At 35.7% G+C, this 15600-nt stretch overlaps 1 protein-coding gene across 1 annotated transcript in view; it reads left to right on the top strand.

The window, feature by feature from the left end:
* Positions 1-2428: 2428 nt before the first annotated feature.
* Positions 2429-15600, top strand: part of dph6 (diphthamine biosynthesis 6) — a 98945-nt gene continuing 85773 nt past the window's right edge. The window contains exons 1-3 of the mRNA XM_051133880.1: positions 2429-2559; positions 2650-2741; positions 3185-3375. Of these exons, the coding sequence (XP_050989837.1) occupies positions 2537-2559; positions 2650-2741; positions 3185-3375 (306 nt within the window). The 5' untranslated portion in view covers positions 2429-2536. The remainder of the gene's footprint in view (positions 2560-2649; positions 2742-3184; positions 3376-15600) is intronic.

Genomic DNA, 15600 nt, shown 5'->3' with positions numbered 1-15600 from the left:
TCCTCATCAGATTTGTAGAAATGTGTCATTCCATCACTGTCTCACCAGCGGATCCTCTGCAGTGAATGGGTGCCGTCAGAATGAGAGTCCAAACAGCTGATAAAAATACCACAATAACCCACAAGTAATCCACACCACTCCAGTCCATCAGTGAACATCTTGACAAGACAAAAGCTGAAACGAATCTATCGTTAAGACATTTTTAACTAAAATCTGAGTCCATAATCCATCATAAGACTTCCTCCAGTGAAAAAGTGGTCTGGTCTGAATCAGGAGAGAAATCTGCACCATTTACAAGCCAAAACAGCTCTGGATTTTGATATGAGAGACAACAGGAGATTACCTTTTTCACTGGAGGAAGCGTTATTATGGATTATGGACTCAGATTTTAGTTAAAAAAAAAAGTCTTCATGATATATTTGTTTCGGCTTTTGTCATCTCAAGATGTTCACTGATGGACTGGAGTGGTGTGAATTACTTGTGGATTATTGTGATGTTTTTATCAGCTGTTTGGACTCTCATTCTGACGGCACCCATTCACTGCAGAGGTGCATTGGTGAGACAGTGATGGAATGAGACATTTATACAAATCTGATGAACAAACTCATCCTAATCATGGATGGCCTGAGACTGAGCACATTTTTAATTTTGGCTGAACTATTCCTTTAATAAAAACTGTTAAAGGAAAAACATTCTAGGTTTTGGTTACTAAAAGACGCTTGATAAAACATTTCTAGAACAGGAACCATATGGAAACATGAGGAGAAGGTTTGGTGAGATCATTCCTTCAGCAAACGTTGCCTGTGAATGTCTGGTGATGCTGGACAGTGAATATTTCGAAAATCTCCTTTTGGACAAACCCAGTCTCGTGTTAATTGTGCTGGTCGGGTTTCACAAGGCACACAGTACAGAAATAACTAGCGTACAGTAGCTGATGTGAGAAAGCAGAGGGCTGGGCTGAAAAGATGTCTCTTTCAGTTGTGTAAATGCAGACGGAGTGCATTGCCTTTGGCCAGCTCAGGGGCACGAGGTGAGGAAAGCAACACAAGCACTGTGCTCCGGCACAACAACACCACACGGCAAACGCAGCTTGAAAGGTGTTTGTGTCGGAGTGCGATTCTCCCTCAGAGGAAAACATCATCCGTGAGAAGATCCAGACTCCAGCATCATCATGGTCAAAGCACCTTCCATCAGCAATCATGGCCCAAACTAACACTCTTGAGATTTCACTCATTTACACTGAGTTTATTCTCACATACATGTATGAAAAGGCCAGAGTTCTCGTTTGACCTCTCGTTTGATATTTATTTGCATCTGGATCATGTATGCTCATCTTTACATCCCAAACTAATCATTCAGTCAATCTTTTATTATGCACACGTGAAACACCACACACACGTAACTGATGTTTCTTTAATGCCTGATACACAACTTATTTTTAATGGTAATTTGACAAAATCTAAATCATTTATAAAAACCGTTGTATAAACACAAGTTGTAAATAAAATAAAGATCGCTAGTGTATGTTTTACAAGAAAATACTTATTTCAGTCTTTCTACTTCAAACATTTTTTTGAATGTGTTGCTGTTTATTGGTAAAATCTACTTGCAATTACTGAGTGAAACTTGTTTCAAAGTAGTGCTGTCAAACGATTAATCACAATTAATTGCATCTAAAATAAAAGTATGTGCGTACTGTGTATATTTATTATGTATATATAAAGACACACATACAAGAGCATATATATTTTAAAAATATTTACATGTATGGACATGCATATATTTTTAGTGATGTGCAACGATTAATCGCGATTAATCGCATACAAAATAAAAGTTTTTGTTTATATAGTATGTGTGTGTACTGTGTATATTTATTATGTATATATGAATACACACACACATCCAGTATATATTTTGAAAATGTTTACATTGTATATATTTTTATTGATATAATTAATATTATATATAAATATATTTAATATATAAACATATTTTTCTTAAATATATACATGCATGTGTGTGCATGTATATATACATAATAAATATACACGGTACACACACACACACACACACACACACACACACACATATATATATATATATATATATATATATATATATATATATATATATATATATTATGTAAACAAAAACTTTTATTTTGGATGCGATTAATCGTTGACAGCACTATTCAAAGCCTTTTTTTCCAGTGAATGAATTACGTTCTTCATTCATTATGCAGCAGTATGCTTGACTTTAGTTTTCTGCATTAATATAACAGTATGTGCTGCACTATATCAGATATTTAAGCAGAATAACGCGTGTGTGGTTTAGCAGTATGGTTTTGTTTAGCGGTCAGTCAGAGCATTTCGCGCAGGCGAATCATCAGGCAGCTTCCCGTAGGGGTCCTTCAGGCACCCGGAAGCGCGCCAGTGTTTACAGCCGAGTGAGAGGAACACGTGTGTGATGATCAGCAGCACAGACTGCAGTCACTGCACTGGATTTTTTGTGTGTGAGCAGCTGTGAAATAGACATTATGAGAGTTGTTGCGCTGATCAGGTAGCGCGACGCGACTGTGATTATAATGACACTTGAATGTGATGCAGAAAGTCGTGCTGTCAGTGATTGTTGTGTGTGTTTGTGTTTCAGTGGCGGTAAAGACAGCTGTTATAACATGCTGCAGTGTGTGTCTGCTGGGCACTCTATCGTCGCTCTCGCAAACCTCATGCCTCACACACATGGTAAGATCATAGTTAACGCATGATAATAACACACGAGCTCTTATTTCTGTTATTTGACTGTAGACGTGAGTGTCCTGCATTATGACATGCAGTAACTTTATCTAGAACTGTTTTAAACGACCTTTTCCAATTGAAATTTCATCAGACCCAGTAAAATGATTAGTTAAAAACAAAACAAGAATGCACTAGGACATAAGAAGTATACTGTCATTTACTGTAAATACTATAAATTACAGAAAGATTCAGGTAAAAACTCAGCAGTTACAGTGCCTGAACGCCTATAACTTTACCTTTAAATCTGTATTATTATATAACTGGATATTTTATAAGTAGGATTGAAAAAAAAGAAATGGTAACTTTTATCTTTTTTCTTGCGATTCAGATTTTGTTTTTCTGCTGTGGAATAAAAATGTTTTTCCAGTAACACATGCATTCTGTGTCAGTTCCAGATGAGCTGGACAGTTACATGTATCAGACGGTGGGTCATCAGGCCATTGATTTGTACGCTGAGGCCATGGATGTTCCCCTGTACAGGCGCACTATTGAGGGCTCCAGTGTGCACACAGGAAGGGAATACAGCCAGACTGAAGGGGATGAGGTGGAGGATCTCTACCAGCTGCTCAAGCTTGTCAAGGTACACCCGTGTGTCACTCTACGAGTACTGCGGTTAAATCACGCATCACTACTATTAGTGCTCGTACTGATCACACCTGTAGTGCTCAAAGACTCATAGAACCAGAGAACAGCACAGTGGTTTATGATGTGACTGTCCTGTTGAAGGATTTTTTTGTAGCACTTTTGGCTTTCCAAATAATGGGTTGTGTTGTGATTCATTAAAGTAGTTGTTCAGCCAAAAGGTCATCCTCAGGTCATCCAAGATGTAGGTGACTTGTTTTCTTCAGTAGAGCAGTACAGAAGATTTTTAGCTAAACTGTCCTTGATGATTCATAAAATGCAAGTCAGCGGCTTGCATTCAATACCTGTGGCTCCTGATGATATGTTGCGGTCTTATGCGGTGAAACGATCAGTCTGTGCAAGAAGCTGTTTATAACATTACCTGTAATACACAACCTCAGACAGGGGTGTGCGATATGATGATTTTTGATCGTGGACGATAAAAATGTCTCCACGATCTGCTTTTTGAGAAATATGGTAGTATCGTGCTATTCTGTCAGCTGCAGTTCTGGCGCCTTCGTCTCAATATACTGTACAACACCACATACATTCACATCAGTGTTAACTCAGCCTTAGAGTTTCACTTTTCACTTCTCCACTGCGTGTAAACCTGAAACCCGTGCACATTAAAATCCTGTCAAATAGCGCCTAAATACTGAACTAAGTTATGTATTGCGTCTGATTACGCTAATATTGTCGAAACACACAAGGTTTACATATAAAAACTAGAAGCTTATGTCTAAAGTGAAAGCAAACAATTGAGAGAACAGATGCCTGCCTGTATTTCAGATGTGCAGCTCTTAAAGGGGCAGCAGACTAATTGTACTAAACATGCTGCTATTTGTCATCAAAGGGGTAGTTCACCCAAAATTTATAATTCTGTCATTATTTACTCACTTACATGTTGTCCCAAAACTGTATTACTTTCTTTCTTGTGCTAAACACAAAGTAAGATATTTTGAAGATTGTGGATAACCAAACAGTAGCTGGTGCCCATTGAATTTAATAATAGAAATGATCAAATAGACAACTTTCAATAGAAAAAAAGGAATGGTATTAAAATAAAACACTGTGACGGAATTGACAGACAGATGACAGAATTTTATTTTTGGTTGAACTATTCTTTTAATTGTTATTAAAACAAAACACAAAGAGAAAAATCACTCACTGCTCTTGATTGAGGAACTGTAATACAGTTGCTTTAATAAGAATCAATGTACAGTTGATGTATATAGTGTATAAGTATGTAGTGTTTCGCTGTTTATATTTGTTCATTTAATTTCTTGAATGCTACTGCTAAATACACCTACTATACCTTCAAAATAAAGCATGGTTGGTATTCTTTGTTTTTATTTTTTAATAACAGATAAAACAATGACAACGATTTTTATCTTCGCTCACTTTGGTCTAAATATCTGCTGTTATTTTTTATTTTATACTTTGTTACCTTGAAAGTCTTTGTTTTTAGTTTGTCCGTACTGAAAAATAGTAAAACCAACATGACAAAAGAATCGTGATTAAATTGTGAATCGTGATATTTCTGAAAAAAATCGTGAAATGATATTTTTGCCATATCGCCCACCCCTAACTTCAGGTAAATAGGGCCCTGTGATTTCCGCGATTCGGAAAACACGGACGGAATCGCGGAATCCAGTAATAAAAACGGAATTTACAGTTTTGAACAGTTTCGCTAATCCAATCTGAATAAAATATCGTAAAGCTGAGATTCTCTTTTTTTCTGTGTCACTTTTGTCTTATTTGGATATTCAGAGGCTTTGTAGTGAACGGGATTACGTCATCACAGTTTGATCCACATTGCTTTGTCAGTAGAAACCAATGCATTTCGTTCCTCTGAGGCAGACAGGAATGATTTTTGACGCTTAGTCCCACCCCTTTGCCCTGATTGGTTCAAACTGCCATTTATTCAACCAATAAACATAGGTTTTGGACTTTTGAACCACCAATTAGCATGTGTCTTTGGAAATTTGAACAAACTCAAAGTGAAAGTGCGTTGTGCGTGCATGAAAACAAACACAAAATAACACATTTGCATGACTGCGCTCTCTTTAAAGCACAGAAAAACACACGATAGAGCACTTTGACATAAAACAAACCAGAACCAAGGATGAAACAGCGGTACATATCGGATAAAGCACTGGAATTTATGTTTTCACATGGATATGTGCTGTTCCGGTAAAAGCAATTCCGATGCTGAATACAGCCAGCGGATCGATCCATTTGGCTGGTATATTATGTCAATTATTCTTGTATAGTTTATAAAGATTATTTCCATAATATTTTCTGTTGCATATTGTATATTTCTCTCTCATTGTGTGTGTTGTTTGTGAATCACTTGCACTGTTTCTATGTTTGTTACACAAGACCATTTGTGCAGTTGTTTTCACTACTTGCTGCACTGTTTGTATTTGTTGTTCGTACTCTGATTGAAAATATATTTCTCTGAAAAAAAAAAAAAATAGTTTACTGACAGTATAGAAGTGTTCAAAAATGTTTAGGAAGTAAAGTAAATGGAAACACTATATAGTGTTTTGTTATTATGTAACACTGTTTCCATTTGCTTTACTTCCTAAACACTTTTGAACACTTCTATATTGTCAGTAAACTAAATAGACCTGTTTTTCACTAAAAGCGCCTATATCAATATTGTAATAAATGGCTATAAGTTGCTTGGGGAATGTTATGTGCAGACAAAATTTTCTTTGGTAGTGTAAAACACCTGAATACAACTTTATAAAGAAAAAAAATCCAAACTTCAGGAGTTTCTCTTTGAGTACTTGGTCCAATTGTTGCTTGTGTTTTTCCTAAAATTTTGGAAATTCATTAATTCTTAGAGAAGATAAAAGGAAAATTGGGACTTTAAATTAGCTAGACTGAAACTTCAAGTTCTCCTGTTTACAGTGATATGTAGCACTTGATGCTGACTGCAAGAATAGATCTGAAAAAACAAAGGAAAGTGCAGGCGTGTCAGGTGCCCCGAAAATGTTCTGGGTCTTTAAGGGTTAACTCAGAATGTCACGGAAATTTATCTTTATTAAGTTTGTGTGGATTAATCAGGAGAAGGTCATTACACTTCAATCAGATCACGATATGAACTAGTATTTGTAAATATTAAGCTGCAAGAAGACTATTTAAATATGAATCCTGCACGTTCTGCGTGTCTCTGTGTTAATGAATGGCGAAGACGCGCGGTTTACGTGGTGATTTTAGTGTCTGCCGTCTCACTGAATGAGGACATAAATACATGAACAAGAACTGCTCTGAGAATACTTCATGAGCATTCAGCCGTTTTATTTGAGTAAAACCAACGTCATATCATATACACACAGAAGTTATTAACTTGTAGACATATGCTGCATCCCAGTGTACCTACTTATACTACGCCCTTAAAGTATGTACTCTTTTGGTGAAGAGAAGAAGAAATGTTGATTATTAGTAACTCAAACCCCTTTTTCTAAACATCTCTACCTAACCGCTGGTCACGGTCATCTGCCATGTTTGTAGTTTTTAACACGTTTTATTTGTGTTTGTAGTTCTGGACTGAATCCTTTGCCAAAGCGCAATGGATTGTGGCCAATATTAGCCTTTAGAGTGTGCACGGATCCACACTTCAAAAATCGACCTGAAATAGTAGACCATCCGTATGACTTTTGGCATACTCTTTTCAGCATACTATGCTTTAGGACACACTTATTCTTATCTCACATACTATTTAGTATGGATAGTATGAACATTGGAACACAGTGGCAGAAATACATTAGTATTGTTCAGGAGAATGTACGCAATACTACTACTAAAATTATTAAAACCTTGTTTTTTTAAGGAATAATCATACAATATTTCTTCAATGTTTTAATTGTAATGGTAAATCCCCTTTATTGCCAAAAAATAACATTTGTTTAATTTTCATTAATGAAAGATATTAATGTTTTATGCCTTCATTTGATAAGCAGAAAAAACATTTTAATAAGGCTATTGTAAGAAATATTGCATTCAAGTAATTAGGCATGCTAAAACACATAATTAGGTAACAATAAAACAATAAGGTGGGAAAAAATAAAAAAATTCATGGGGCCCTAAACATGTTAAACTTTTAATAAATTGATGTTAAATTGTTTCATGATTTTAAGTAATTAGACATGCTTTTTGATTAATACAATTTAATGTAACCATTAAAAAGGAGTCCAGAAAAATTAAAACAGAAAAAAAAATGGAATCCAGAAAAATTCAAATGGGAATTTTGAAAAACAAAACAAAAAACAAAACAAAACAACAACAAAAACAGAATTTGGAAAAAAATAGAACAGAATTCATAGGGCCATAGGTAAATGGGGAAATCTGTTTCTTTTCCATGAACTAGTTCTTTCTGACAGTTTTCAGATGTACAGATGTACAGTTCCCCAGGTAATCTTGCAACGACAAAATATGTATTACGTATACATGGTTATATTATTAAGGCACCCAATAATGATGTGGAATGTGTATGTTGTACTTGTGTAAAACATAAAAAGTGAATAAACTGATCTTTATCAGCTCACCTTTTTACATAAACCATGAGAAACCATAAAAATGTGGCTCCTTCATTCAAATGTTCTGTTTATGTATACACATATCAGCGGCTCATCAGTCTTCGGTCCGAGTCAAACTTTTTCCTCATTTCAGTGACTGTTGGAGGAACTGGAGCAGTGAATCAGTTCATTCATTATAGGATCAGATGCGCTGATATTTTGATTCATTTACAGTCCGAGTGACTGTCAGGCGTCTGAAAGTGTGCTTTTGACTGAGTAACTAGTAGATCCGTGCTGTTTGAGTCGCGAACTGATTCAGACGCTTCAGTCCAATTTGGTGAACTGGTTCAACTAGTTCACCAAAAAGAACCGGTTCAAAAGAATGATTCATTTGTGAATTGGTCGTGACTCCAGATTGTTTGTCTGTGGCTCTGGATTACAGGTAATAATGTTATAAATAATGTTCAGTTTAAATATCTCCTTTACTGTCACATATATCTTGGTGAGTAAATAAACAGCACATTTTCAGTTTTGGGTGAACTAGTCTTTTAACGCATTGTGCCGCAGCCGGTGTCTGTCCGTCTGTCCGTGAGCTGCTGTGATGTGTTTGTGCGTGAGCCGCCTGACGCCGCTCACATCACTTCCTGTTGCTGAGGAGAAATGAGCAGAGCGGCTTCAGGAGAGTCCCACACGCGCGTGAAGCCAGACAGCAGCGTTTCACCTGATCTTCACACAGGAGTGCCGTCAAATGTGAAGGGCTTGTTGTTTTGGGCTGGAGGTTAGACGGGTCGAGGCGCGGTGCACACGTGTGTGGATGGGTTCACGCCGGAATGCACTGGGAATTACAGGGAATTTAACGATTCTGGTTCTGATTTCAGACCCCTTTAGTTGTTTTGAGGCAGCAGAGCTCAGTAATTGATCCTGACTATAAAGTGCACTAAAACAACACACATCTTCAAGTGCGCGTATCATGAGGAATCACAGTGTGAACATTCAGCAACATCACATAGTCTTTTAAAGGCACATTCCACTGTAAACACTGAAAACTCTGCCCTATTTACTGCATTTTATGTCTTTGTCCATGCAGTGGAGGTCAGTGCTCACTAAAGCTGTCTGATTACCAGTGTTCTTCAAAATGTCTTCAGCTGCAGAAAAAAGGTCATATAGGACCCTATGAAATACGTTTTTTTTTACCAGTTTTAATTTTGCTGTATTTGTTTTTTTTTTCCATTAGAATTTTTCTCAATTCAGTTTTAATAGTGAAATTAAATGCAAGCAATCAAAAAGCATGTCTAATTAATTGAAATCATGAAACGCATACAATTTAACAACAGTTCATTTAAAACTGAACAAAAATAACATTTTAAGGACCCTTATGTGAAATGTTTTATTTACTTATTTATTCCAAATTGTTTTTTGCCCTGTTTTAATTTTTCTTATTTTTTTTTATTTCCAGTTTAAAACAAAAAGCATATCTGATTAATTTAAATCATGAAGCTACATGTTAACAACTATATATTAAAGGTTTAACAAAAATGCATGTTTAGGATTCTAATTAAATCCACTTTTCACTCCAAATTCCATCGAAGAAAACATCTAATTATTTGAATTCCTAAAACTTTAGCAGCTTAATAATATATTAATTTTTACAGTAATGTCAAATTCTCTGTTGTGCCTTGTAATTATTTGGGATTTATGATTTAATACAAATCTATTAGCAAAAACAGTGGTTATCAACAAAGGTATAAAACATTAATATATATTTATATATATATATTTTTTTTAATTTATATATTTATTAGGGCTGCGTGATTATGACAAAAATCATAATTGTCGATTATTACCTTGAAATTGTAATTTCGATTATTAATTAAGATTCTCACAATTTACATTGAATGATGTTTTGAATAGCTTTATACTATTGTTTGAAGCACTGCATGGCACATTTTATATATATAGTTTCTTCTTTAAATATAAAAAAAGTGCAAATTAAAAAATTTAATCAATAGGGAAAAAAAAAACAAAAAAAACTTTAAGATAACCTGTAGGAAAAACACACCCACCCCCACATCTTAAGCAGGCAGAATAATGTACGTGGTTTTTTTTTTGTTTTTTTTTTTAATTGTGCCTTTGAGCGATTACATAATTGTGGCATCTGTAATTGTAATCACAATTAGAAATTTTAATATTTGTGCAGCCCTAATATATATATATATTACCTCTGTCACACTTTCTTCAAGTTAAACAAAACTTTTATTTTGACGGGTTATGACTTTTATGCTCAGGTTAGAAGAGCTTTGAGTTTTTTTTTTGAAATGGTAAGATGAAATGGTGAGATGTTTGTGAAGTGACTCTTAGAGCAGTATGTTATATAATAATTCAGTTTTTGGAACTGCATGTAAGTAAATGATGACAGAATGAGGATTTCAGAGGAACGATGTCTTTAAATCTCATCCGCCACCCTTCAGATGAGTTCAGTCCCTGTTGGTCAGCCGTTCTCTAACCATTGGTCTGTAAACACCCATGGGGTCAGAGGTCAGTAGGTCACAGGTTGTTTCTTTGTGAACTGTCTGGTAAACACACATTTCCTCTGTGATCATGTGCTGCTGTAAAAGATCTGCATACGAGTGAGGACGCAGCACTGCCTCCTGTTGAAGGCTGATGTTTTAGGGTGTGCAATGACAGGCGTCAGGTTTGCATGTTGATCACCACAGACAGTAGCTTGAGCTCATCATTCAGAGCAGAAGTCGTGTTATTTGAGCTGTAGGTCGTCTGGTTGTGCTGCTACAGCTCTGGGCAGATGAATCTGTGTTTGGATTGTTTGCAGTGTAGAGAGCTTGTTTCCACCTCATAATGTTTATTAACAAAGAGACGTTATACACACTGCTGTTCGAAAGTCTGAACTTGGTAATACATTTCTTCAGAAAAATAATATTATGCTTTAGATTTACCAAAGTGACAGTGAAGACATGTATAATCTCACAAAAGATTTCTATTTTAAATAACTGCTGTTCTTTTGAACTTTCTGTTCATCTGAGAATCCTGAAAAATAAAATGTGTCACATTCTCTACAAAAATATTGGGCAGCACAACTGTTTTAACATTGCTAATAATCATAAATGTTTGTTGAGCAGCAAATCAGCATATTACAATGATTTCTGAAGGATCATGTGAGTAATGATGCTGAAAATTCAGCTTTGATCACAACAATATCATTTCCACGATATTTCACATTTTTACTGTATTTTTGATCAAATAAGTGCAGCTTTGGTGAGCAGAAGAGACTTCTTTCAGAAACCTTAGAAACTTCTATCTTTTAACCAGTAGTGTGTTTGATGTATGAACACAAGTGTGCTGATGTGTGCTGTTATTAAACATTTTTTTAAATAATAATAATAAAAAAGATATCTTGTAGTATTATTGTCAACATTTTAGTTTTGCATCAGTCATCATAGCATTTATCAAAGCCATAAATGCTAATGTAATTTTTTTTGTTGTGCATAACCTAATTCATTTTCACAAGGCTTTACTTTTGAACACTTTTGATGAATATAGTTTTGCACAAACAAGGCTAGCTATAGTGATGTTGTGGTTGTTGTTTTGCACCAGTGTTTCCATTGTACTGTAATTGTCATTTTTATTATCGACGTTATGCCACAAACGCCGTCGACACGTCTGTTAAACCTTTGAGCTTCTCACATCTTTTCTTTTTCCAAAGTTAGCAGCGTCAGATCACAGAGAGTGATTAAAAAAAGAGAAAAATCTTCATTTTGATGATGACAAAATTAGCAAATAGAAAGTTTCTTTGTCTGGCCAAATTATTTCAGGATATCAAAAAGTAATTTTTTTCTTGTGTTATGTTAAAGAGTGTGTGTCAGTTTGATTGGGGGTGTCAGGAACGGTTCGATAATGAGCTGTTAAATCTCTCGTAGCGCAGCGAGAGCGCTTTAGCATCAGAAGTGTGTTCTGTTTGGGAAGTGTGATGTTTTAAAAGATTCATCCAGCACTTTGACTTAATTAGATGTTATCCTTTGAGCAAATGACACTTGAACATAAAGGAGCGGTTGTGCTCTAGGTGTGTGTGTGTGCGAGTGTGATGGTGCAATAGTGCCATCTATAGCTGTACCTGCATGCAGCACATGTGGAGTTTCTCCTCTTCAGAATCAGGAGAATGCCCTTTTCTTAGCTTTATCGTTGATAGATAGTTACTGACGTGCTGTAATTGTCTCAGGCTTTCGTGCGTGCAATGCGAGCGTCCGGTGATTCGATTGATCTTGAGCTGTAGTCTCAGTGAGGGCATGCTTCTGATAGCAGGGGTATGGCGGAGATTGACGCGCTCTTTTTGTACGTCTCAAACAGCTGCGGCGACAGCTCTGTCCATCCATATGTAGGGATTAACACTTCCCCAGACAGAAACTAAGACTGAACGCCAGATGAGTACAGGAGGAGACTGATCTGAGACGTCTGTGAGGATCATGATTGGAAACGGACTGATGGTCAACATATTGTTAGTCAAATGTGTCTCCTCAACTTTTCTGTGGAAACTCATGGAGAAAAAACACAGCCCCATCATGATATTATGCTCTTCCTGTATGTGTTTCTAGCAGCCCGTAGTTTTTTTTCTGATCATTCTCTTCTGGCTTCATTTGCCTTCAGTAAAATCACAAGGAAAAGGCTGAGCTGGTAAAGACTGATCATCAGTCAACGCTGCCTTACCTCGATTTACTACTACAACAAATCAGCAAACTCTCACACTGCTTGAACAATTCATGAACAAAAAAATTCACTATTAGAAAATCTATAAGCTAAAAATCAGTAGAGAACAGATAGTGTTCATTACAGTTATTTTTTCTGTTAAGTTTACGGACATTTTGCCACCTTAGAAATCAAAATTGATTTATTCACGTATTCTTATTCTGTGACAACTTATTTACATTATGTAATGTTTCTTTTGTAAGCTGTGTACATTTTGGGTGCTTTTTCAGAAAGCAAAAAGGGTTCTGTCTACAGAAGTCTATGGGACGCAAAAACTTTGTAGCTCAATATCTCGAAAAATGCTCCGAATACAGATGGCACCGATTTGCTAAAGCATAATTCAGTGCAGTGCGTAACTCAAAATACACCTATAAAAAAATCAATACAGAAAATTCCTTAATATTAACACAGTACGTTGGGGCATTTTTTTAGAGTCTAGATTCAGTCTATATTGTCTAAATTTAGCTTTTTCAATATTAAAATATTGTTTTCCCTAAAATGTGTTCTATATTTTTCCCTCTAAGATCTTTTTGTTTCTCTTACAGGCTTTATCAGTATTTCATAGGGGTGTAATAATGTATCACCTCGCAACATACTGCAATACTAAAGTGCAACAATGTATCATGCAGAGCCACATTATGTGTCATTTAAAGGTCACCTAAAAAATTCAAGTTGGAAGTTTACATTCAGCATCAAATAAGCTGAACCCAGGTGGTCACACATTTGAGCTTCAACATTTATTAATTATAGTTAATAAAATAAAAATAAAAAACTTTAGTAAAATACAAAATTGCAAGCCTTATAATGTATGTGGTAAGGGACTATTGTAGCACTAATCATTAACACAGAGTTGAATCTTGTTTTATAGTGCATGTAATGGACCCTCAGTCTTTGTGATACAGTACTTTGAGGTGGGAAAATATGATTTTCAAATGAAAATTTATTATGAAGTTCAGCCTTTTCAAATGAAAAGAAAAAATAGTAATGAAATTTCTGTGAAAAATGCCACTGTTTATTATATGTGTGGAAATTCATGAAATGTTTTTGCATATTGACTATATATTTATTTATTTTTTGCTTGTTTTGGTTTAGCTTAGTTTAGTTTAGTTTGGTTTCAGCCATCGCCAGATATAATTCTGAGGGGTTTTGAGAATAATAGAACAGATGAAATCTTCACACATCAAAAACACAGCTTGTGTGCCAGCAGTCCTTTCAAGATCTGTGAAGAAGACAGTGAAGTTTAATGGCAAAAAACAGAAGACAAATATCGACGGCTCTGTTTGCAGCTCTGCTGTGAGACTGTGTGAAATATAATGATCTGTGAACAACAAAACATCACTCCCTTCTGCCTGTACTGTCTGTGCACTGTACTGTACGACTGTATGCGCTTACATTTGTTACAGCAGGTCATCAAACTGTAGTTAAAACAATAATTACAGTATTCTAATACAAGTTGATTCATTTAATTTTAAATCTAAAGTGCAACCAAATGTACCAAAAAAAAAAAAAACCTCATACTATTATTTTTTTTTAGCAAAATTTTAATGTTTTAATTTTTTTGTATTTTCCACTTTCATTGCTGTTTTAAAGTTGTATTTTTGTCGTGAATTTTTGAAATTTCTTCTTTTGTGTAGTCTTCTAACCTTAGCTTTCTAAACATTTTTGTCTTACAATTATAAACAGTTATACAGTCTTACAGTTGTACGGGTTTACGTCACAATTTTTATTATGATTATTTTTTTTTCTGAATTCTATGATTTTTTTTTTTCTGCCATAGATGAAATAAAAAAAAACAATTGCTATTGTTTAAATCTCACAATTCTGCTTTTTAATTTGCAACTGTGAATTTATATCTCACAATGAATAACTTGCAGTGAAAAAAAGTGCACATTTGTGCATTTTTGCCAGTTTATGTCTCACAATCTTTAAGTTTCTCAGAATTCTGAGTCTATTACTTGCATTTCAGTTTTTTTTTTGTTTGTTTTTTTTTTTTCTCAGAATTGAGGAAGAACTGAGGAAAAAAATAAATAAATTGTGAGATAAAAGGTCACAGTTACTTTTAATAGTGGAAATAAGTTTCCTTTATTAAATGTTAAATGCTTAATCTTTTATCGAAGTTCAAAGTTTAACTATAATGAATGAAAGCTTAACAGATGTTGATGGTGTAAAGCATTACGTTCCTCAAACATTCCATTCCACATTTTAGTAGAAGCAGACAACAGTTTTATTCAATACTGCAAGCTCGCTTAAGAACTTTAGTAAGATTTTACTAGGAAAAGGTTTAAAGTTTTTGTCATGTCAGTGTATAATATCTTAATCTGAACTGCTGCATTTTTTTCTTTTGTTTGGATTTTATTTGACTATATTTATCATTAAGTCCTTGTCATGAAAATAGTCTTAGTTACTGACATGGCATTAAAAAAACTCTGTGAAGCATTACTGCAGTTCTGTGCAGCCTTTGACTGTGTAGTTTGAGACTGAACGTGTGCGTGAATCGTCGTTGTGTTTGTGCAGGATGGTTATTTTCTCAGCTTTAGCAGCTCATGTCCTGAGATTCATCCAGCGCTCGGTCACCTTTAGATGTTCAAACGCTTCCTTCCACCGGCGCGTGTAAGAAACACACACCAATCAGAGGCGGAGCTAACGCTGCTCTTTAAGAAGCCCCGCGGGTCCCGCGCTCTGCTCCAGTATTGACATCAGCAGACGAGCGTCCCGTGAGAGCGGGGTCCGTCAGGCCCTCCAAACACGCCTTTGTTTTCTCTCCTCCTCCCGTGCTCCGCTCTCACCGGCCGCTCCAACTTTTATCCGGCGGCTTCAGAAGGCCGCGTCCGGCGAGCCGCGGGCGTCCAGGTGGATTTCTCCCACCGCGAGGGCGCAGGAACGGGGCCATGGCACCGCCGATC

Source organism: Labeo rohita, chromosome 17 (genome assembly GCF_022985175.1).
Source record: "Labeo rohita strain BAU-BD-2019 chromosome 17, IGBB_LRoh.1.0, whole genome shotgun sequence".
NCBI classification, from domain to species: domain Eukaryota; kingdom Metazoa; phylum Chordata; class Actinopteri; order Cypriniformes; family Cyprinidae; genus Labeo; species Labeo rohita.
Note: the sequence above shows the minus strand (reverse complement) of the source record. Positions and strands in the feature narration are given on the sequence as shown.